This window comes from Diceros bicornis, chromosome 4 (genome assembly GCF_020826845.1).
Source record: "Diceros bicornis minor isolate mBicDic1 chromosome 4, mDicBic1.mat.cur, whole genome shotgun sequence".
In the NCBI taxonomy this organism is placed as follows: domain Eukaryota; kingdom Metazoa; phylum Chordata; class Mammalia; order Perissodactyla; family Rhinocerotidae; genus Diceros; species Diceros bicornis.
Genome location: NC_080743.1, coordinates 92486642 through 92512071, shown reverse-complemented (window position 1 = coordinate 92512071; position 25430 = coordinate 92486642). Strand labels below are relative to the sequence as shown.

The following is a 25430-nucleotide window of genomic DNA, read 5'->3' as shown; positions in this document are numbered from 1 at the left end:
TTTGTTCTTTGTTCTATTTTTGTCTTCCAATCTTTTTCTGCCTTTGTGGTTTTATTTGAACATATTATATGATTCCATTTTCTCTCTTAGCTTATCGGTTATATTTCTTTTACTTTTTTTAGTGGTTAACCTAGAGTTTGCAATATACATTTACAGCTAATCCAAGTCCACTTTCAAATAACATTATACCACTTCATGAGTAGTGAGTACTTTATAATAACAAAATAATCCTAATTCCTCCCTCCTGTCCCTTGTAGCATTGCTGTCATTCATTTCACTTATATATAAGCATACATATGTGTGTATATATATGGCATACATAAGCATACATAATCAAATTTATTGTTGCTATTATTTTGAACAAACTGTTATCTGTTAATATCAATTAAGATAAATAAGAAAAATAAAGTTTTTATTTTACCTTCGCTTATTCCTTCTTTGATGCTTTTCCTTACATTATATAGATCCAAGTTTCGGATCTATATTATTTTCCTTCTCTCTAAAGAACTCCTTTCAACATTTCTTGCAAGGCAAGTCTACCGGCAATGAATTCCTTCAATTCCTGTTTGTTCCAAGAAAGTCTTTGCATCTCTTTCACTTTTGAAGAATAATTTCTCAGGGTACAGAATTCTAGGTTGGTGGGTTTTTTCTCTTAACACTTTATTTCACTCCACTCTCTTCTTGCTTGCATGGTTTCTTAAGAGAAATCAGATGTAATTCTTATCCTTATTCCTCTATAGGTAAGGTGTTTTCTTCTCTCTGGCTTCCTTGGGATTTTTTTCTTTATCCTTGACTTTCTGTAGTTTGAAAATGATACGCCTAGGTGTAGTATTTTTGGCAGTATTTATCCTGCTTGGTGTACTGTGAGCTTCCTTGGTCTGTAGTTTGGTGTCTGGCGTTAATTTGGGGAAATTCTCGGTCATTATCGTTTCAAATATTTTTTCTGTTCCTTTCTCTCTCCTTCTGATATTCCCATTATGTATACAGTGTATATTATACCTTTTGTAGTTGTCCCACCATCCTTGGATATTTTGTTCTGATTTTTTCAGTCTCTGTCCTCTGCTTTTCAAAGATTCTATTAATGTATCCTCTAGCTTGGAGATTCTTTCCTCACCTGTGTCCAGTCTACTAAGCCCATTGAAGGCATTCTTCATTTCTGTTACAATATTTTTTATCTCTAGCATTTCTTTTTGGTTCTTTCTTAGGATTTCCATCTCTCTGCTTACATTGCCCATCTGTTCTTGCAGGCTGTCTACTTTATGCATTGAATCCCTTAGCATAGTAATCATAGTTGTTTTAAATTCTCAGTCTGATAATCCCAACGTCTGCCATGTCTGGTTCTGATGCTTCCTCTGTCCCTTCAAATTTTGTTGTTGCCTTTTGGTATGCCTTGTAACTTTTTCTTGATAGCTTGACAAGATGACCCAGGTAGAAGGAACTGCTATAGATAGGGCTTCAGTAGTGTGGTGCTGAGGTGTGGAGAGAGGGGAAGTGTTCTATAGTCCTGTGATTACAGGACTCACAGGAGTGAGTCTCAGCCTTTTAGTGAGCTTATGCCTCTGGACTGTGAATTTCACAAGAGTTTCTCAGTTTTTTTCTCCCCTCTTAGGTGGATCAGGATGGCTAGACTGGGCTAGTCTTTGGTATTTCCCTTTCCCCAGGTTAGTTAGGCTCTAGTTAACTTGTCTCCCCTGAGGGCAGGCCTTGTTAAGAACTGAGTGCTCTGGCATATTTCAAAATGGTTGCTTTTTCCTCCCCTTTACCAGAAGCACAGGAGATTTTTCTCTGATATTTACTGTGGGAACCTGGTTGAGTTCCTGGAGGTAAATCTCACAATATAGCGGGGGGCCCCCCTATGACTGCGTCCCCCTCGAGTTTTTAACTTTCAGATTTGTCCACACTGAGACTCTAGCAATTCATCAATTACAGTTCAGGTTTTCCGACCTCGACACTGGTTCCCACAGCTGTTAATGCTTATGAGTCACTGCTCCAGTAAGCCATGTTTGGCTTACTGTACTTGCCTGTTTGTTTCTCCAATCTTGGGGGCAGTAGTTTGCCCTGTGTACTCCCGTCTCTTACAGATCCAAGAAAGGTTGATTTTTCCATCTGTTCAGCTTTTTACTTGTTGTTAGGACACAGTAGTGACTTCCAAGCTCCTTACATGTGGAACCAGAAACCAGAAGTGAAATGTGTAGTTTTAAGTAAAAGAAAAATAAAGGGCCGGCCCCGTGGCTTAGCGGGTAAGTGCACGCGCTCCGCTGCTGGCGGCCCGGGTTCGGATCCCGGGCACGCACCGACGCACCGCTTCTGTGGCCACGCTGAGGCTGGGTTCCACGTACAGCAACTAGAAGGATGTGCAGCTATAACATACAACTATCTACTGGGGCTTTGGGGGAAAAAATAAATAAAATTATGGGCCGGCCCTGTGGCTTAGCGGTTAGGTGCGCGCACTCTGCTGCTGGCGGCCCGGGTTCGGATCCCGGGCGCGCACCGACGCACCGCTTCTCTGGCCGTGCTGAGGCCGCGTCCCACGTACAGCAACTAGAAGGATGTGCAACTATGACATACAACTATCTACTGGGGCTTTGGGGGTAAAATAAATAAATAAATAAAATCTTTGGGCCGGCCCAGTGGCTTAGCGGTTAAGTGTGCGCGCTCCACTGCTGGCGGCCCGGGTTCGGATCCCGGGCGCGCACCGATGCACCGCTTCTCCGGCCATGCTGAGGCCACGACCCACATACAGCAACTAGAAGGATGTGCAACTATGACATACAACTATGTACTGGGGCTTTGGGGGGAAAAATAAATAAATAAATAAAATTAAAAAAAAAAAAAAGAAAAATAAATCATGAATCATCTCAATAGATGCAGAAAAAAAATTTTGATAAGATCCAATATCCATTTATAATAAAAACCCTCAACAAATTAGGAATAGACAAGAACTTCTTTAAACCTGATAAAGGGCATCTATGAAAAACCTACAGCTAACATCATATTTAATGGTGAAATATGCTTTCCCGCTAAGATCAGGAACAGATAAGACTGGACCTTCTTCTCACCACTTCTATCTGCCATTGTACTGGAGATTCTAGCCAAGGCAATTTGTCAAGAAAAAGAAATAAAAGGCATCCAGGTTGAAATTAAGAAGTAAAACTGTCTTTATTCACAAATAACATGAATCATATATATAGAAAATCCTAAGGAATTCACTGAAAAAACTACTAGAATAAACAAGTTCAGCGAGGTCACAGGATACAAGAGCAACATACAAAATCAATTGTATTTCTATATACTAGCAACAAACAATGCAAAAATGAAGTTAAGAAAACAATTCCATTCTCAATAGCATAAAAAAGAATAAAATACTTAGGAATAAATTTAACAAAAAAGTGCAATACTTGTACACTGAAAACTATAAAATATTATTGAAGGAAATTTTGAAAGATGTAAATAAATGGAAAGATATCCCATGTTCATAGATCGAAAGACTTAATATCATTATGATGGCACTACTCCCCCAAAGTGATCTAGAGATTCAACACAATCACTATCAAAATCCGAGCTAACTTTTTTACAGAAATTGACCAGATGATCCTAAAATTCTTATGGAAATGCAAAAGATCCAGAATAGCCAAAACAATCTTGAAAAAGAGACAAAGCTGGAAGACTCACACTTCCTGATTTCAAAACCCACTAGCAAAGCTACACTAATCAAGACACTGTGGTACCAGCATATAACGACTGACATATAGAGCAATGAAATAGAATTGAGAATCCAAAAGTAAACTCAAACATTTATGGCCAACTGATTTTTAAGAAAGGTGACAGACAATTCAATGGGAAAATAATAATCTTTTCAATAAATAGTGCTGGAACAAATGAATATTCATATGCAAAATGCTGAATTTGGATGCTTTCCTCATAGCATACATAAAAATTAACTCAAAATGGATTATACACCTAAATTTAAGAGCTAAAATTATAAAATCCTTAGAAGAAAACATAGAAGTAAATCTTCGGCACCTCAGGTTAAGCAATGATTTCTTAGATACAACACCAAAAGCACAAGAAACAAAAGAAAAAAATTGATAAATTGGACTTCATCAAAATCTTTTGCATTTCAAGAATAAATGAGTTCATTTTGATATTTCCAATTCAAATTTAAAATTACAGAGTTTCAACTTAGCTTACTTTATTTTATAATTATATATCTTTTCTCTTACACTGAAACTCTTGGTTCCTAACATTGTTATAATTACATGTTTTATCTTATTATAAATAGTGCTAAAACAGCAATACCAATATTATTAATAACAAGATAACTGAATGCAATTTAAGATTCCTTTGCTGCTAGGATATAGCCCACTGACAAAGTACAGTCAAAATACTAAAATTTAAAGATACTAAAAATAATTCTTTGTGTGATTATGGCATGAACTTAATATAGTTAAGTTCATTTGTTTTCCATTTTTAAGAATGGCTTTGTTTTTTCTTTTTGATCTAATTTTGTTTCATAATTATATAAAACACTTACATGGTTCCAAACTATAAACAAGAAACATTCAAATAAGTTTTCACTTTCATTGCTGTCCCCTCTACCCAGTTCCTTCCTTCCCCCTATTAGTAACCACTTTTATTAGTTTTTGGTTTATCTTTCTACTGTATTTTGAAAATGTAGGAAATACACACATATACTTATATTTCCCCCATTCCTTCCATAAAAGATAGCATACTATACACTCTGTCCACATCTTGCTCTTTCACATAACGATATATCCTAGAGATCACTCTACAGCAGTTAGAGATCTTCCTCAAACCTTTTCATAATTGCATAGTAGTAATTCATTGTGCAGCTGTACCATAGTTTATTCAACCAATCCCCCTCTGATGGACATTTAGATTGTTTTTTCATCTTGCTATTACAAATACTTTTGTAATAAATAGCCTTTTACATCCTTCATTTTGGATTTTTGCCAGTGAATTTTGAGGATAGAATCCTAGAAGTGGGATTGCTTATCAAAGGGTAAATCACACATAATTTTGCAAGATACAGCTAACTTCTCCATAGAGGATGTACCATTTCGAAAAACCTTTTAACTGCTTTCATTCTTCCACTATTGCCCACCTACAACTCATTCTCCCTCATATCTTATAAAATCTTATAAAAGACAAATTGGGTCATATTACTCTCCTCCTGAAAAGTTCTGTGGCTTCCCAGTGCATTTAGAATAAAATCCAATCTCTTCACAGTATCTATAAAAACTCAGATGATACAGATCTTGTGTCTCTGTATCAGTTAGGATTATGTTTGGCTATGACCAAGAGACTCAAAATAACAATAGCTTAGATAAGATAGAAGTTTACTTCTCTGACACATAAGTCTGGAGGAAGACTGCCAAAGCTGGCACTGGGGTTCAGCTTCAAGAAGTCCTCAGGGCACAAACTCCTTCCATGCCATGCTCCGTCATCCCTAGGTCCTGTCCCTCATCCCTGTGACCTAAAAGAGCAGCTATAGTACCAGTCATTTTATGTGTTCCAAGCAGCAAAGTTGAAAGAAGAATAAGAAAAAGGCCAGGAGTACACCCCCGCTATTTTTTAAGGAAGATTCCTGGAAGCTTTACATGACACTTGCATTTACATGCCATGGGTCAGAACTTATCATATGACTATACCTACCTATCAGGAAGGCCGGAAATGTCTTGATTCTGGGCAGCCACATGTCCAGCCAAAAACTGGGAGACATAACACCATGGAAAAAGTCCCTGCTGCACAACCTCTTCAGCTTCCTCTCCTACTCCACCTTTACTCACTATGCTCCAGCCACAGACTTCCTTTATTCCTCAAATAAGCCAAGCTCTTACCTACCTCCTGGCCTTTGCTCCTGCAGTTTCACCCACCTAGCACAGCCTTCCTCAGATCTTCACACAGCCAGTTCCCTGTCACCGTTCAGGACTCAGCTCAAACGTCACTCCCTCAGAGAGACCTTCTTTGACAACTGTATGTAAAGCAGGCCCCATCCCAGTCACCCTTTTTCATATTGCACCGCCTTATTTTCTTTATAGCATTTATCTCCATCTGAAATTATCGTTTGCCTTCCTCCACTAGCATATAATTTCCACAGGACAGGGATGTTTTTTTGTCTTCACTGCTAAATGCCTATTACAATATAACTCTAAGTGCACAGTAGGAGCTTAATATTAGTTGAATGAATGCATGTCCGACTCCAAACCCGCTGCTTTTTCCACTACCTCTGCTGTTCCTAATACATGTGAAATAATACCCATTCCAAAAGTTAATCTTTGTTTTTAGAATGACAGCCTATTAAAGTTACTCTCCTTCAAACAAGATTTTGAAAAACATTATTTCTAAAGTAAAACAAAATCTTCCTATGCTCAGTAAGTAAAAAGAAGAGATTTAGATACAACGTCTTGGGCAAGTCTCTTAAATTGCTTAACCTCATAGTTTTCATCTGTAAAATGGAAGAGTGGGTTAAAATTCATTCACTTAATCTACAGATATTTACCAAGCACTGTGCTAAAACAATATTAGGGACATGAAAGTTAAACAAGAAAATTTCTGCCCTCAAAAGAGGCTCACAGGTGCCTTTCAACTCTACAATTTGTACAATTCTATATAATTGTTGGTTTGTAACTTTTGTGCTAGAGAAAAAGCATAGGACTTCCCACTCCTGAGACATTAATTAAAAATCTGTCACCAAGACCCTGATAAACACACTGCTTCAGTTTAAAAGCGAATATTTAATTCAACATTGCAATAAGAATTGAAGAGTATTAAAAACAGAAGCATATTAGTGGCTTAAAAAATGTATATTAATCTTTAGTTTCCTTTGGAGAGGATTTTGATTGCCAGTTCTCTACAGCAAAATGATGCTAGGAAAATATCTTTAGAAGAGAGAAATTATCTCTGAATGTAAGTCTAAAATGCTTAACAGGGATTAAAAGTTTTAAAGACCCCAATCAAAAATATTAATTTCATTTGAACCCTAAAAGTTTGACATAATAAACATTATATATTTTTTAGAAAGATGGCCAACAAATAAACAACTCAGCATTTTCTAGAGACTGGCATCCCAGATCATCATGACTATTACACGAGGACCTGGCTGTGGTTCATCCACTACCACCTTCTTTGTTCTTCTAGATCCTTCTTGGCTTTCATCTGGGCAACTCTAAAGGCACTGTAAGGAAAACAGATGTAGAGATAGATGCTCATTTCTCCTGCAGTCCCTCTCAGCATAAGAATTAGGCAAATAATCAGAGAGAAAAAGGTATATAATCCATAATTTATAGTCCCCACAAGGCCTCACTCAATTTGAAAAATTGCCAGTTCTGTCAAATATGCCAACACTCCAATAAGGTATTTATGACACAGAATCTGAAAAAAAAAAAAAAAAAAAAGACAACATTTAAAGTAGAATTAATTATGATAACAAAGCAGTTTGATATTTGATATATTCCAGGCTTATTTTAAATTCCATATCTATAAGCTAAGATACAAATATGGACCCAAACCACCGCTGCTCTAAGTCAAATAGATTTTATTCAATGAAGACTACTAACTCTAATAAATTTACAATTATTAGTCAATGGTGCTTAGAAGTAAGTAGACAAGGGTTCTTATTTATCCTGGCTTCCATGGAATGACTATCTGCCTAAGGAGTGAGGGGAGGAAAGGGTATCTATGAACCCTTTGGACTTGTATGAAAATTGAGTATCTACATTGTCTAGAAAGAGGTTGCATAGCTTCCTTTTTCTCAAAGGGATATACAATTCCAAAAGTATCTTTTAGAAACTAAGCAGATGGCAGAAATCTGGTTAACACATTAATTTCAAACTTTAGAGAGGCAGTACAGTGTTGCAGTTAAAAGCACAAGGTTTTGAGTCAGATGACTGGGTTCAAATTCTGACCCCACTTATTAGCTGTGTGATCTTAGAGAACCTACTTATCCTCTGTGCTACAGTTTCCTCTTTACAACCTATATAAACAGGTTATTGTGAAAACTAAACAAAACAGTATACATAAAATGCTTAATACTGCCTGGCACAAGTTAGTGCTTAATAAATGTTAGCCATCATCATGGCATTATTTGAGCCTAGGAGCCACAGTTACTATCTTACATCATTAAGAGGCTCTTAGTTTTAGAATAGACCAGATAAAATAAATGTGTTTAAAACCACCCTAATATTCATAGATGGATAAGAACACATTATATAAAATAGTTTTGTTTTTTTTTTTATAATTTTTATTTATTTATTTTTTCCCCCAAAGCCCCAGTAGACAGTTGCATGTCATAGTTGCACAGCCTTCTAGTTGCTGTATGTGGGACGCGGCCTCAGCATGGCCGGAGAAGCGGTGTGTTGGTGCGCTCCCGGGATCCGAACCCGGGCCGCCAGCAGCGGAGCGCGCGCACCTAACCGCTAAGCCATGGGGCCGGCCCTAAAATAGTTTTTAAACGTAGTTTATTACTAGAGTGTGGGCATATAGAAATAAAATTTAAAAGTATATAAGGACTGGGGCCGGCCCGGTGGCGCAAGCGGTTAAGTGCGCGCGCTCCGCTGCGGCGACCCGGGGTTCGCTGGTTCGGATCCTGGGCGCGCACCGACGCACTGCTTGGTAAGCCATGCTGTGGCGGCGTCCCATATAAAAGTGGAGGAAGATAGGCACAGATGTTAGCCCAGGGCCGTCTTCCTCGGCAAAAAAAAGAGGAGGATTGGCTGATGTTAGCTCAGGGCTGATCTCCTCACAAAAAAAAAAAAAAAAAAAAAAAAAAAAAAGTATATAAGGACTTCATGAACATTGAATTCTGAAGTGCTAAAATGTAAATATTTTTCTTTATGATGTCAAGGTAATATGGCATAGTATAATCTTTCAAATTTTTTACTGCAAACCATAGTAACAAATAAATTTAACATCATGACCCAGTACAAGCAAATGTATACCCTTACCATATATGATAGCCTCTCATTTTTATATTTTCTATTCTATTTCTTTCTTTTGTTTTTTAAAACTGCTCTCTTCCCATAGAAATTATTTCCCAACCTACTGTGGCACTGTGACCTCCAGTTTGAAAAGCACTAATACAGTGCTTATATAGACAAAGTATGAACTTCTCAGAACCTAAGAGATAAGCGTTCAAATCTTGACTCCCCCTCTTACTAAGCTATCTTGTGTGTCACTTAAATCAATCTTGGCCTCAGTTTCCTTCTTCTAAAAATAAAATGTGGATAAAAACACCTAACTACAGAGTTGCTCTACAGATTAGAGTTAAGGTATATTTAACTTCTAACACAGTGACAAGACCAATATTAAATGAGTGTTTATTTTAGCTGTATTTAGTATATTTTACTTTTTTTTTTGTTTGTTTGTTTGTTTTGTGAGGAGATCAGCCCCGAGCTAACATCCGCCAATCCTCCTCTTTTTTTGCTGAGGAAGACGGCCCTGAGCTAACATCTGTGCCTATCTTCCTCCACTTTACATGGGACGCCGCCACAGCATGGCTTACCAAGCAGTGCATCTGTGCGCGCCCGGGATCCGAACCAGCGAACCCCGGGCCGCCGCAGCGGAGCGCGCGCACTCAACCGCTTGCGCCACCGGGCTGGCCCCCTAAATATATTAATATATTTAAGTGCCTACTTTCAGTTTATTTCTGATACTTCCTTGGATAATGATTTCATACAGAGTAAAACAATGTCTCTATTATTTCTTTCCTATTAGGGATAGAAAAGCCTAAAATATAAAGACGATATTTTAGTTCTGTGTTTCTGGCTATAATTTTCTTATCTAACACACAAAACCCTCTGTTACTCTGATAATTATTTCCAAGTTTGACAACAAACAATTCTGAAAGTTTCAAAGTTACTACAGAATAATTCATATTATTACCAAAACTGTAGCACACAATGTATAGTATCCCTCCATTATAAAGCTGAATCTCGAAGGCTGAAGACTTTTCCGTGAATCATCCATAAAGCATAAAATAAAATCTCTCTACTGTCTTGAATTGGCAGACATTCAAAGGTGTTTCTTCAATGTGGAAGATACAATCACCATACATTTTGAAATCTATGCAACAATAAGGAAAAATTACTTAACTAGATTTGTTCAAACTAACCTTTATTTTTCCATCAGTATGTGCTGAAGCTACAGATGTTGAAACACGAACCAATCTTGTGGCTGATAAATGAATTTTGAAATGCCTATGGAAATGTGAATAAAGGCAGTCCATAAATAAGTCAACTTCCTCCTGAGTAACTTCCCCAGGTGTTGTGTGCACACTGTCCCACAAAGCTTTTGCATCCTCCGGATGTACGGCATAAGAAATGTCCAGACTTTGAGGGCTACAGGGTACAGACCAAAGAAATTCAGTAGTAGCCATATAATGGTCCATTTTGCATGCAGTCCACATAGCAGCCATCCAGGAAAGATTATAAGCATTGATTGCTAAGGGACTGAAATAACAGTCAAAAGTTTTCTGAAACCAGGTTCCAATTAGGGCTGTATTAGTCTCTGCTCCATTTGCAAGGAATAAGGGTAGACAGGTGAAATCTTCTGAAACAGTCTCCAGAAGACTGTCTCCAAATATACAGCAGAACCAACCAGTCCACAACACTTTGCCTTCTCTGTTCTCAGATGGCAATTGAGATTTTGACAGAATCTACAAAGAAAGAAAATAAAACAGGTTAATTAAGTTCAAAAGTACATTTCCTCCTAAATTACACAATTTCGAAATTAATTTGTACATTAAAAAATAAAATCTGTGGTATTACTTGCCAAAAAACACAGAGAAAATAGCCTCCCTAATCATTGTTAGAATTTATCAAATTAATTGACCTTGGGCCGGACCCGTGGCTTAGCGGTAAAGTGCGCGCGCTCCGCTGCTGGTGGCCCGGGTTCGGATCCCGGGCGCGCAGCGACGCACCACTTCTCCGGCCATGCTGAGGCCTCGTCCCACATACAGCAACTAGAAGGATGTGCAACTATGACATACAGCTGTCTACTGGGGCTTTGGGGGAAAAAAATTAATAAATAAAATAAAAAAAAAATTAATTGACCTTTCCCCTAATATTCTTATAGCCTAGAGATATGGTATATGGTAAGATCTTGGTGCAACCAAAATGCAAAATAAGGGATGCCAATATGGCATAACCAGGTACAGTATCCCCCCCACCAAAATCTCAAAATCTCAACTTTAGAAGGGACTGTAAAAGGTCACCAAATCCAATGTGCTTGAATTCTTCCATTGAGGAAGACTTCAAACATCTGATGATCCCTATCATATGTACTGCCAAGTTCAACATCTCCAGTTTCTTCAATCATTCCTCCTATGACATACATTCAAGTTCTCACACTATCCTGGTCACCCTTTTCTGAAATTCTTCTGCATGGTGCTCATTGATAACCGAACATAATTACTTCAAAAAACTCATTAATTACAAGACTGTCATCATCTTTAACCTAGATTATATACCTTTTAATATAATCCTAGAGTAGTTTTCTGGTTTTTTGGTGACAACTTTACATAAATTAGCCCTACATACTCATTTTCACTAGTAATAGGTAAATCCCCCCCAACCTACATTGAGGCAGTAAACTTATCCCTCTTAAAATTTTAATCTCTTTCAATTTGGCCCATTGTGCCAATACATTCAGCTCTTTTAGAAGCTTGATTATATTTTCCAGTAGAATGACTAACACTTCAAACTTTAAATGTGTAAATTACATCATAAACACACCTTCCAGATATTCATAGAAGTTTTGTGTTTTGGGGCCAGCCCGGTGGCTTAGCGGTTAAGCGTGCGCGCTCCGCTACTGGCGGCCCGGGGTTCGGATCCCAGGCGCGCACCAATGCACCACTTCTCCGGCCATGCTGAGGCCGCGTCCCACGTACAGCAACTAGAAGGATGTGCAACTGTGACATACAACTATCTACTGGGGCTTTGGGGAAGAAAAAAAAAAAGGAGGAGGATTGGCAATAGATGTTAGCTCAGAGCCGGTCTTCCTCAGCAAACAGAGGAGAATTAGCACGGATGTTAGCTCAGGGCTGATCTCCCTCACAAAAAAAAAAAAAAGTTTTGAGTTTTGTTTTGTTTTGTTTTGTTTGGTGAAGAAGATCAGCCCTGAGCTAACATCCATGCCAATCTTCCTCTTTTTGCTGAGGAAGACTGGCCCTGGGCTAACATCCGTGCTCATCTTCGTCCACTTTTTATATGGGACGCCCCCACAGCATGGCCTGACAAGCGGTGCCTCGGTGCGCACCTGGGATCCAAACCCAGGCCGCCAGCAGCAGAGTGCTCGCACTTAACCACTACGCCACGGGGCTGGCCCCTCATAGAAATTTTAATTAAAGTTTGACCAGGACAAGGTAAAGATCACAGTCCAGTATCATATCCCTTTAGAAATGATCATTTAAATATTTATTTTTACCATATTTCTCCTTCTTGTTCAAGAGACTATAAGAGACTCTCAAATACCTTAAAGCCCAGATATATTACGTCTATTGCACTTTCATGACCCAAGAGTCCCATAACCCTGTCAAGAAATGAGATTTAATTTGAAAACTATTAGGACACTATACTAGGAATTCAACAGGTCACTACTATTCCTCACAAGAACATTTGCTTGCCTGATGACATACAAATCACATAACTGCTCTGGGCATCAACTACCTCACTTGACAGAGACTGCTAATTGCCTACCCAGTGTCTATTTTTCCTTCCACCATAAAACTGTGCTCTTACTAAAAAAGAAAAATTTTCTAATCTCCCTTCCTACTGGGATGTAAAGAGAAGTTGTTGGGTCTAAGCAAGTCTCATTAAAGATTTACGCAGGGACCGGCCCAGTGGCGCAAGCAGTTAAGTGCACGCGTTCTGCTGCAGCGGTCCGGGGTTGGCCAGTTCGGATCCCAGGTGCACACCGACACACCACTTGGCAAGCCATGCTCTGGCGGCGTCCCATATAAAGTGGAGGAAGATGGGCACGGTTGTTAGCCCAGGACCAGTCTTCCTCAGCAGAAAAAGAAGAGGATTGGCAGATGTTAGCACAGGGCCAATCTCACAAAATAAATAAATAAATAAATAATTTAAAAAAAAAAAAAAGATTTACTCAGTGGTGGGCATCCTGTTTGCCCTTCCCATCTTCCTCCTACTTCCTGCCTGGAACTTGAATATAATATTTAGAGCTCCAGGAGCCATCTTAGACTATAAGGTGACCTCACAGATGGATGTCATGCACCAAGGATCATAGAGAAGATAGAAGGAGGCTAGATTATTAATAATTTCATGAAGCATATACCAGCCTTACACAGCTTACCTCCAGACACCTTTTTGTAATACAAATAAAGCTCTATCTTGTTGAATCCTCTGTTATTTAGGCTTTCTGTTATATGTACCAGAACCTAATCCTAGGAATCCTGAGATCCTTGTCAATACCAGGATCTATACCAAACTTTTACCAAAGTTTTCAGCAAACTTTTTCTATAAAGGGCCAGATAGTAAATATTTTATAGGCTTTGCAAGCCATATATGGTCTCTGTAGCAACTACTCAACTCTGCTCCTGTAGCACAAAAGCAGCCACAGACAATATGAAACAAGCTAAAGTGGCTCTGTTCCAATAAAAAAACCTTATTTACAAAAACAAGCAATGGGTCAGATTTGGCCATAGTTTGCTGACCCCTGATCTATACAAATAAACAAGGAGAGTGACGTCAGCATCACAGTAGAGTGAGAGGTTCCCTTCATCTCTCCCCTCTGAATTACAACCAAACGGACATCCATTGACCAACAAAAGGTCCCCTACACAGCACAAGTGGATGCCTAAGAGACAAGGCAGCTATACATCTGAAGGTAGGGGGACTGGATCCCGTGAAGAACTGGACTATGGGAGCAGGTCCCCCCACCACTCCCAGCAGTAGTGATTCAGGACTCTGATCCTCACGCAGCGACCTGCACGACTGAGTGGAGGTGAGGGCAGCCCAGCCCCAGGCATCCAAGCATTGGTGGGGCGGCAGCAGACCCACATGCATGCAAATGCCCAAGGAGAGGTGGCAGAAGCCAGTGGTAACCCCACATGCACAAATGCCCCCAGGACAGCAGAGAAGGCTGGTGGCAGCCCTGTGAATGAAAACACCCAAGGGGCAGCAGCAGCGGCCCCACCCTGCAACAGTCAACAGTCCCTGGAGCCCCAGCAGAGGCAGTGGCCCAACTTGCACAACTGTAAGCAGACAGGGTGGGAGCACCCAGCCCCCAGCAGCCGCACACCCAACACCAACTCACCAGCAGCAGGGGCTGCATGCAAGAACCCGGGCACCTGGGCCCCCACCAGCGACAGTGACACCCATGAACCCAGCACCCCTGGCAGTGGTGCAATGAACACCCCCAGACAACTGGGGAACAGCAACACAAGTGGTGCACAGGAAAACAGCATCCGAGACCATGGAGAGCCAGTGGAGGAACACAGGACTGAAGCAACAAGAATCAAAGTAACCAAAGCCATACCCAAATAAGAGAAGGTGATTACTACCACAATTACAGTGGCAGAGGGATCAATTCATCAAACACCACAAAGAACTGCAGTAACACTGCAAAACAGAAGGAAAATAGCAACTTTCCAGAAACCAAATCTGAAGTCACAAAAGTTTACAATCTAACTGACAGCGAATTCAAAACAGCAGTCATAAAGAAACTCAACAGTTACAAGAAAACTCAGAAAGACAGTTCAATCAGCTGAGGAATAAAATTAATGAACAGAAGGAATACTTCACCAAAGAGATTGAAGTTCTAAAAAAAAAAAAAACCAAACAAATTCTGGAGATGAAGAATACAATTAACGAGATAAAAAATAATGCATAAAGCATAAAGAATAGAGCAGACCTAAGGCAAAGGAAACCGTGAACAAAATGAAAAGACAACCCACCAACTGGGAGAAAAATATATGCAAATCACATATCCAACAAGGGGTTAATTTCCAAAATATATAAAGAACTCACACAACTGAACAACAAAAAAAACAAACAACCCAATCAAAAAATGGGCAGAGGATACGAACAAACACTTTTTTCCAAAGATATACAGTTGGCCAACAGGCACACGAAAAGATGTTCGACATCAGTAATTCTTAGGGAAATGCAAATCAAAACTACAATGAGATATCACCTCACACTTGTCAAAATGGCTAGAAATAACAAGACAAGAAATAACAAGCATTGGCAAGGATGTGGAAAAAAGAGAACCCTCATACACTGCTCGTGGGAATGCAAACTGGTAAACCACTATGGAAAACAATATGGAGAATTCTCAAAAAAATTAAAAATATAAATACCATATGATCCAGCTATCTCACTACTGGGTATTTATCCAAAGAACATGAAATCAACAATTCAAAGAGATTTATGCATCCCTATGTTCATTGCAGCATTATTCACAATAGCCAAGACACGGAAGCAATCCAAGTGCCCGTCAATGGATGAATGGATAAAGAAGATGTGGTATATATACACAATGGAATACTACTCAGCCATAAAAAAAGACAAAATCATCCCATTTGCAACAACATGGATGGACCTTGAGGGTATTATGCTAAGTGAAATAAGCCAGACAGAGAAAGACAAACACCATATGATTTCACTCATATGTGGAAGATAAACAAACACATGGATAAAGAGAACAGATTCGTGGTTACAGAGGGGAAGGGGGTGGAGGTAAAGGGGCACATATATATATGGTGACAGATAAAAACTAGACTATTGGTGGTGGACACAACAGAGTCTATACAGAAACTGATATATAATAATGTACACCTAAATTTACACAATATTATAAGCCAATATGGCCTCAATAAAATAATTAAAAAAAAAACAAACAAAATTAGGCCTTTTCAACTGTTTCAGAATTTATCAGTAACTAAGATGAGTTAACTCAGAAGAAACAGAAGTAGCAGGCATAAATAGTAAAATAAATCTGGTTTCTTAATAAATCAAAATATAGTCATATTACTTTTATACATTACATATAGGAAGAAATGTAAAATATTACATTTCTGAGAGTAACTGGGCATGACATATCACAATATGTAACGATACGTTAACATATTTTTTTGTGAAAATTCTACTTCTAGGAATTGAATCATAGCAAAAACCATAGAAATATACAGATATATTTACAAAAATGTAAAATTCCTAATGACATGAGTCATTATCTACAACATTGATTATCAGTAAAAAAGCCATAATGCAAAAGTATGGGCAATATGATCCCAATTTTAACAGATACAGATAGCCAAACAGGTGTGTCTATGTTCATGACAGATATTGCCTGTAGTTTTCTTTTCTCATAATGTCTTTGTCTGGTTTTGGTATTAGGGTAATGCCAGACTCATAGAATCAGTTAAGAAGTATTCCCTCTGCTTCTATCCTTTGAAAGAGATTGTAGCGAATTGGTATAATTTCTTCCTTAAATGTCTGGTAGAGGGGCTGCCTGGTGATGTAGTGGTTAAGTTTATGCTTCAGCAGCTTGAGGTTCGCAGGTTCAGATCCTGGGTGTGGACCTACACACCACTCATCAAGCCATGCTGTGGCGGCATCCCATATACAAAGTAGAGGAAGATGGGCACAGATGTTAGCTCAGGGCCAACCTTCCTCAGCACAAAGAGGAAGATTGGCAACAGATGTTAGCTCAGGGCCAATCTGCCTCACCAAAAAAAAAAAAAAAAAAAAAAAAAAAATCTGGTAGAATTCACCAGTGAACCCATCTGGGCCTGGCACTTTCTGATTTGGAAGGTTATTAATTACTGATTCAATTTCTTGGATAGAGATAGGCCTATTCAGATTGTCTGTTGCCAAATAGATGTATACCAAAATGTTAAACTGTGGTCTTTAACTTTCTTTGTATTTTACTTATTCTCTAAGTTTTCTAAAATAAACATGATTATATTGTAATAGGAAAAATAATTGTTTTTTAAGTTGGCCATATCTAATTATTATAATTTGGTCAAACAAGACATGAAATAGGTTATAAATCACAAGCTTAAGAATTTTAAAAACAGTAAGAAAATAACCACAATTTCCAAACCAAGACAATGCAGATTTTTTCCCCCTAGAAAGCAAGCATTGCTTACATACTATACCTGGACAAGAAATGCTTCAGGGTCTCTTTGTGTTCCTTTCATTCCTAAGAGAGCAGAGAAAATCACTTTGATGTCGAAGTCTTCTCCCACTTCTACAGCACGTCCTTTTTGCTTTTCAGCAGCAATAAATGCACTCAGAAGTTTAGAATACTCTTTGAGATTAGTATAGGAGAATTTATATAGGGGAGTTAAACTATATAAAGTCCATTGTTTATGTAGAAGGAATGCAACCTTTTGAGGATCAACATCTTCCTAAAAAAACTCAAGACAAAAGAAGTTTAAGAATTAGGAAACATTAGTAAATAATTTAATCATAATAGTTTAAGTATTTAATTCAAACCTACAAACCTATTACTGGGTACCTGATCTTTGTACTCCAGCCAAACTGGAGTTTGCAGGACTCTTTGAAGATCCTTGAACAGGCCTTTGCATTTGCTGTACCTCCCTTTGGAATGCTCTTCCCACAGGTGTTCACGTGGTATGTTCCTTTCCTTCATTCAGGTCTCTGCCCAATGTCACTTAAGATGCCACCCTACCCTAAAGCAGCACCTGTACCTACTCCAACTATGTCACTCTATATCTCCTTAACATGCTTTATTTTTTTCACAGCATTTACTACTATCTGACATTATATATTTGTCTGATTTTTATTGTCTGTCTTCCCTACTAGAGTAGGAGTTTGATGAGAACAGGGATTTTGTCTATTTTTTATTCACTACCACATCTCTAGCACCTAGCACAAAGCCAACAGGTGTTCAATAAATATTTATTGGATGAATATTTGTGTTTCAGTTTTAGAAACTTCAAATTATATATTTTAAAAATAGTAACTATTCCTGGAGCATCTAATTTGGTTTTAATTAAGTAAATTTTAAAATTGTTTGCAGTAAATCCACTCTGACACAGTGCCTAATTCAGTAGATTAAATAAAAAGATACTTGGAAATATTTTTGCCACGCTCTATTAGAACCACAGGTATCATCATTTGTGTTGGCTCTAAGGCATTATTGAGGGTTGTCTCATACAGGCTCCTGGTTTTATCCTGAATTGAATTTTTTTCTATAGAATCCATACTTCCTGGTACAGTCTCACAGCTCCAACTATCTTTTGGAACTTTCACTACAGTTGTGTACTTGACAAAAATATTTGTTCTGATTAGAGTATTCAAGGAAACAGTTACACGCTTTTATTAAAAAGTTATACTATTTTTTATTACTATCAAAAGGTATGGCAAAATTATTTATATCATAGAGATAAGGAAGCATTGAATTGGACACTCCAATATTTAATTTATATACACTTTCTGTTTTCTGGTTAAGAACCATCACTTTTATTACCAGCACTAGTAATTTTTCTTTAAGAAAGTATTCACAAAGAAGTAAAAATTTTCTCATATCCCAAAAGATACTACGCACACATTGACAAGAAAACAAAGTTACAAGGAAGATGTGGGTGATGGTTCAGTCAGGCTCCTTGCTAAGTGACTTAAAATACACACCAAACTTGTATTGACCAGTTGTATTGTATTTCATGTTTCAGTAAAATTATAAATTACTAACATTATATACCTTCAGCGTTGTTTATGAATGGTCAAAACAGAGCATGTTGCCACCAGACAAATCTGAGACAATTTAAACACCAAAATAATTTAGTAATTAACTAGAAAAATTTGAAAAACAGGAATTCGTGAGTCCATACCAATAAATAGACAAATAAATAAATGGAGAAATGAGAAGGGGTTACAATAGAATGCCAAAGGCCGGTTAGTAAATATGGAGCAAATGGAGTCGGAAAACCATTATTTTGTAACCATCATAATAAAGATGGGATCAGGCAAAAATTATCAATGAATGTTAAATGATGGATATTAAGTGTTAGGGGAAATTTTGAAGAGGAATAGGATATTTGTATTATCTTAAAGTGTCTCCCCAAGACTGCTTACTAGTTGCAGAGGGGAATAAAAAGGTAATTACTGGGCAACACCTTGACAGGATGATCAAAATTAACATCACCTATGCTACCAGATGTTTTTCCCCACGAAGGACACAACACAACTATGCAGTACCCCAGCCAAGAAAACATAACTTCAATCTAATCATGAGGAAACCTCAGACAAATACAAAATGAGGAATATTCTATTTAAAAAGGGGAGAGGAGGAAACCACGTTCTCCAAAAATGTCAATGTCATAAAAGACAAAGAAATATTGTGGGAATGTTCCAGATTAAAGGAGGTTAAAAGATACAACAGAGGAGGTACTGATAGTGTGAATAATTGTTTGTTTTAGCTGTTTCTCATTTATTTTATTACCTGAGGGATTAAGAAGATACTAAAAATACTATAAATACTATCAAAAATTGAAATGCTTTGTTCACAAATATTCTCAATTATTGAGTAACACAAAAGAACACAAGAAGCATACCTGCAACTGTGAACACTGGGGAATTTTCCTTCGAGGTGGAGTGGGGACAAATGAAGTCTGCCTCCTGACTGACTCTAATCGTTTCTGCAGAGGAGTGGCACCTATAAAGTAGTCTTTAAGCCTTGAGGAGGCACTTTGTCTAGGAGTCGATTCTGGTGTATCACAAGAATCCATGGTCTACATAAAAAGATAATAAAAATAATAAAACCAGAATTCTGAACAGTAAAAAGTTAATTCATGCTCAGTTTCACTGATTCCACTCCTCCCTGTAAAGGAATTAGTTCTCTTTCTCCCTCACTCCCCCCACACCCCCCCAGTTTTGACTTTTCAACCAAGTCCTGTATTTCTCATTGGCTATAGGCTATTTTTATGAATATCTTAGATACCTCAAACACAGTATTCTCAAAACTAAATTCAACTCCTTCCCATCCACCTCCTTCCAAAAGCTAGCTGGTCCATTTTCAAATTCCTGTCAATTTTCTAAGTTAATTTAAATTCATTTAAGTAGGTGCCCATTTATATTCTTTCACATGTAGTCACGAAGCACATTCAACCGTCCCTGTCATCCATTCTCAAAGCTACTTCCTTAGCCAGATTCTTACTAGGATAACCAAGTGTTTTCTATATCTAAGGGTAATCTATTCTTCAGAAATGGCACTTTAATTAGTTACCTGTGCAAACCTTTACAATGATTAGATAACTTCTACTCTTCTGCCAGGTATTTAAGATCTTGCATAATTCAGCTTGTCCTTACCCTCCTACTTCTCCTACACGTAAACATATTCTTGTCTTCATGTTTTTGCCTATCAACTATATTCCCTATCTGAAGTGTCCTTTTTCCATTCCACCTCCTTTAAGGCCATGCTTGAATTTGATGCCCTTTCTAGTAGTAGAGTTCTGTTAACCGTTTTTCCCAGAACACTGATATTATACACTTCTGTCTGTATTAGCGGCTGATTCCTAGAACCAATGTGTGTGTGTGGTGGTGGGGGAGGGGGGGAGTAGAATGAGATCTCAGGAATAAATATTTTGAAAAAGCCCAAAAACCCTCTAGATGAGTCTAACAAAATCCCTCAAAAGTGTTCTATAAAATCTTTGGAGATTAATAATAAACCAGCCTACACAGCTCTCCTCCATCACCTAGTCTGTACCACTCATTTTGGCCAGTATTCATATACTTCCTTGTATTATTTTCCTGGTGGGCATTTCTTCTCTTCCCAGCAAGACTAAACTACTTTGACTGAAACCATGCTTTATGTTTCTCTTGTATAATTACCATAATATAACGCTGAGTGCTCTTTAATTGTTAAATAGTATTGGTTTAATTGAACAGAAGTATTTCATAGAACTCCAAAATTATAACTTTCACTGAAAGGAATTATGATTTAAAAGTTATAATAATTACTCCCAAGTACTGGCATAGTTACCCTTTTAAAAAAGTTTTTCACAAATGAAAAGTTATGTTTATTACTATATTTAAATTTCAATACGTCAAAGTAGAATACCCTCTATATCTTGCACAAAACTCCATAAATGAAACATACAGTTCTCAAAGCTCCAATAATGCCCAGAGCAAGCTCATGTACCATACAATTTAAATAGCAGCTACTCTAAAGCATTCTAGCTTCAAATGCATACTGAATTATCTACTTAAAAGGCAGTTTTAATCAGTCCCATCTACACAGAATGCTTCTTTCAAATTTGTTATTTGGAATAATTGCTAACATTTATTGACTATTCATCATGTGCCAGGTACTCTTCTAAGCCCTTAACAAATATTGTCTCATTTAATCCTCAAACAACCTCATGATGTGGGTTATTAGATTCTCAGTCGACAGATGGAAAGACAGAGAAGTTAAGCAACTTGCCAAAGTCATAGAGTTAAAGAGTACAAGAGCCAGGATTTGAATCCAGACAGTCTAACTCCAGAGCGTGGGCTCTTATCTACTTCTTCCACACTGCTTTTCAACAAGGACCAATTCCAAGGCAAAATAAGCCCTACGGAATTTGACTCCTTAAAAGAGAAATGTTATGAATTCCAAAAAGATTTTAAAGTCTATCTAGGTGAGAAAAAGACTATCAGCACTGAGAGGGTTGGTTTTGAGAAGACATTTCCCTTGAGTATTAATGTTAACAGTAATGTGAAATAGCCCAATCCACGCATTAAAGATTAGAAAATGATTTATACCTATTTTACCTTCTTGCTCCAAATTCCATAATGTGTAATTTTGCCCTGCTCAATAATTAAGAGGTTAAAAATATATCTTGACTCAATATTTTACTGTCCCAATATCATTCCTTCCAATTGTAAGGAAAGAGGTCCTCCTCCTTGCTTTCTAAAGCTAACCCCTCAACCAATATTCTGGGTCCCCACATTCCTTCACATCTCCCTTGGACGCCACCTCCCATGTTTATTTCAAACCTCTATCATCTCTAATCTCTACTCTACAGGATACTTTTCTTCCACTGCCAAGCATATTCTAGTATTCCTAACACTAGAAATTTTTTGTTTAAATCCAATTCATCTCATTCCTTTTGAGACCAATCTCCTGGAAATGTGGTATACAACTACTGCCTCCACTTACTAATAAATATTTTATTGGAAATCTTCAGCAATCTCTCTTCTGTATCCATCACTATAAAGAAACTCCACTTTTGAAATTACCAACAACGTTTTTGCTAAAACCATGGCCAAATACTTGGTTCATCAAGTTCACTCATCCTTACTCCTCTAAACTTTCTGTTACCTTGTTTTTTCAGACATTCATTTTTTAGGGGTTTTTTCTCCTTCTTATTTCTTATAGTTCCTTCTGATTTATCTGCTGACTCCCGTTCTTCCTCCTATCCCAACAGTGGGTGTCTCCCCAGACTCTGAAATCTCTCATTCTCCATATGAAAACATTCATTCTACACATGACTCCTAAATCTCTATCTTCAGACCTTTGCACCAGCATTTCCAATGTCCTGGAGGACATTAAGCTTTTCGTGTCCTCAAACTCATTAAGTTCAAAGCTAAACATTATTTCACAACCAATCTCTCCTTTCCAACTACCCTGTTTCTCTCAGTAATAATTCTATTCTTCCTTCTCATTTTCTTCCCTGCCCCTTAAAATACACCTTAGTCATCTTTTACTCTCCCCTCCACTTCACTTTTACATCCAATTTATTATCAAATTCTCACATACTTCTTCAAAGGATACACACTAGCCCTCTCAGATTTGGCCTTCACTTCCATTCTTGATTACAGCCACCTATCTTGTTCCCAGTCTTAACTCCCTTCCCCAATCCATGACCAGTCTTTCCACAGACACCACTTTTACCTTGTCATTACCTTGCTTGAGATTCTGTAACAATTCCCACACACCTTCGAAATGAAGTCAGAACTTCTCTGTCTGGGTTTCAAGGCACTGCATTATCTATCTTATTATCTTATTCAGGTTCATTTCCTACTACTTCAGGAGTTCCTACTCCAAGATCCTTTCCAAATAGCCTTTCCAAAATCCAACAACGCTCTAAAGTTGTAAGCAAAACACTATATGCATGTGTATTTGGTGGGAGAGGAGGGTGAAAAAAAGTCCAGTAGGCAATTTTTTAAAAGGTTAAGAACCACTGCCCTGCACCCAAACATGCACCCCCTACCCTAGAATGATCATCACCCTACTGCTCTTCACGTCTGTCATGTTTGCCTCTGCTCCCTGACTTTTTTTATTCAACCTATCGCCAATTAAGAATACATGTCTATTTCCATTTGTCCGACCAAATCCAATCCACCCCGCAGGCTTCACCTCCTCAGGCGGAGCTTTGCCATATCCATAGAGCTAGCTATGGATAGTATTCCTAACACCAAAAATTTTTGGTTTAAATCAACTTCATCTCATTCTTTGTGAAACCAATCCGCCAATTCCTCTTGCATTTATAGTTCATAACACACAATTACAACTTAGTTATTTTTCTTGTGGTAAGTCCATGAAGGAAGGGACCCTGACTTAAATCACTTTTCTACATTGCCACCAATACCTAAATCCAACCGCCCCAACACCAATGCTTAGCAGAGTGCTAAGCACGTAGTGTGAAACACACCTAAACACACAAGTATTGTAAAGATGATGACCGTACAACAGGGCCAAATATAAAGTCTACTGCCAGTCCTGGATCAATACAAAGCATCTTACCAACAAAATGCCGTGATGACGCTGTCTCCCATTCCGGCCTCACGAATCGTTCTTCAAGTCTGCATCCAGAACTACGGCAGGACTGAAATCCCCTGAAGTAAAAAAGCAGCCAAAATGACAGCTACGAGAGAGTCCGGAGGAATCGCTGGCCCTCCCAAATTCCCTCTCGCTCCACAACAAGTGGGTTCCCGAGGGACACAAACCTGCTCAGTAAGGAGACCTCCGCTCCCTCCGACGCCAGGTGAGCCCTGCGACTTCACCCCAGGAGGGACATTTCCGCTGACCCAGCCACCCAGCTCTGCGACCCTCGTTCCTGCGGAGCTGGCTTCTGCTCGCGGTGGGGAAGGGCAGGGGGCAATTTGTCCCAACTCGCCCCTCTCCACCTGAGCCCTTCAGGGACCAAGGCCAGATCCGAAATCCCGCCGTTGAGAAGCCGCAATTCAACCCACAGCGCCTCCTCAGTTTAAAATCGTTTCCCGGCTCGCTCTGCGGCCCGACGCAGGAAGACTCCCTGGCGCCAATTTCAAGTCAGTGAAGCAACTAGCGTCGCCATTTGAACTGAGGGCAAGGTCGAGCGACCTCTCCATCACCGTCCACTTTCCTAATTGCACGGTGTTCCTCTTCAGTGCTCTTCTTCCGGTGCTAAGCTTTCCTTCAAATTTCCGCCCGTAGTAAGCATGGCGGCGGCGCCTCTGCTCTGATTGGTTGAATGCCTACGCCGTATGTTGGGCGCTTTCGGGGACGGGTTGAGGAGCGCTGGGCTCCCAGCGGCGGTGTGTGTATGGGCTCGGGTACTGAGAACGTTTTGGATTTGCTCACCTTCCTCCTTCTGAGGGCTCGAGTTCGGACGCCAAGCTTGGGAGGTTTGAAACGCGAGGCTGAGTTCCTCCCTGTTTTCCGGTTCTGCCCTCGGAGAAGCGTGGAAGGAAGGGAAGGGCGTGCGCCTGGTGACCGGCCCTTTCCGCCTCTGCGTGGTCACGGGCTCCCGCCTTGCGTTGCAATGTGGAATCGTTCTCCCGTAACTTTTGGCCACAGCTTTGTTTGTTAATAGAAGTGGAAAGCGATGCATTGAGAGAGAGGAAAAAGGTCTTACCCCTACCCACTCCCCAAGGGCCCCAAAGACCTTGCAGCTTTATCTAGTTTCTAGACGCGTGTACTTGAATGTTCAGCGGAGAAGGGCTTAAATATTGGGAAAGAGTGAGAACTCCTAGCATTTTAAGGGATTTGTATATTTCCAAAACTGACTTTTGACCACCGTCCAACGCCGGCAGCGTGGGATTCGTGAGCGTCTCTCGCCATCCTGCAGCTCCAACATGTTCTTCTATTGGTTAAGTCGGCTGTACAGGGGTTTATCCAGCCCCACCGGAAGGACCACCCCGCTGGTCTGGGGTTCTCTCTCCAGAAATCTGGTGCTGAGTTCACAGAGGAGAATTCCAGGTGAAGAGTCCTGTCCTCTCAACAGCACTTCCTCCTGTTCTCTACACCCAGAGGGCTCTTGTTCCATTTCCCCCTTAGTCTTAACTGGATAGCTTTATGTGTAGAAGCAGATCATTCACTCTCTTCATTTCTTATACATATGTGGTCTTTTCCCTGGACGTTAAAAAGGCCAAAAAAGTAACCAAGTTGGTAGGCTATTCTGCTTTTAGTTGATGCTGCTAAGAAGCCGCCTAAAAAATTCTTTCACACTTGAAAATACT

The 25430-nt window shown here is 39.1% G+C and overlaps 2 protein-coding genes across 6 annotated transcripts in view; one reads left to right on the top strand and one right to left on the bottom strand.

Annotated features, from left to right (window-relative positions):
* Positions 1 to 3130: 3130 nt before the first annotated feature.
* CENPL (centromere protein L) lies at positions 3131 to 24516 on the bottom strand. 2 transcript variants are annotated; one of them, XM_058540046.1, is made up of 6 exons: positions 23937 to 24516; positions 23734 to 23825; positions 19562 to 19738; positions 17141 to 17392; positions 10133 to 10675; positions 3132 to 7395 (listed from the first exon to the last, which is right to left on the bottom strand). In XM_058540046.1, the coding sequence occupies exons 3-6, from the start codon at positions 19733 to 19735 to the stop codon at positions 7324 to 7326; spliced, it is 1041 nt and encodes a 346-aa protein (XP_058396029.1). In that variant the 5' UTR covers positions 19736 to 19738; positions 23734 to 23825; positions 23937 to 24516; the 3' UTR covers positions 3132 to 7323. The 2 variants fall into 2 exon arrangements, with proteins under 2 accessions (XP_058396030.1, XP_058396029.1); XM_058540047.1 differs by lacking the exons at positions 23734 to 23825; positions 23937 to 24516 and having other exon boundaries at positions 3131 to 7395.
* Positions 24404 to 25430, top strand: part of DARS2 (aspartyl-tRNA synthetase 2, mitochondrial) — a 31291-nt gene continuing 30264 nt past the window's right edge. For 3 of the 4 annotated variants that reach the window (XR_009219868.1, XM_058540045.1, XM_058540042.1), the window contains exon 1: positions 24404 to 24596. Coding sequence is in view for 3 of the 4 variants with exons in the window: in XM_058540045.1 (XP_058396028.1) it covers positions 24443 to 24596 (154 nt within the window). In the remaining variant the exon portion in view is untranslated. Of the gene's footprint in view, positions 25171 to 25430 lie in introns of all 4 variants that reach the window. The other variant, XM_058540044.1, reaches the window with a different exon arrangement.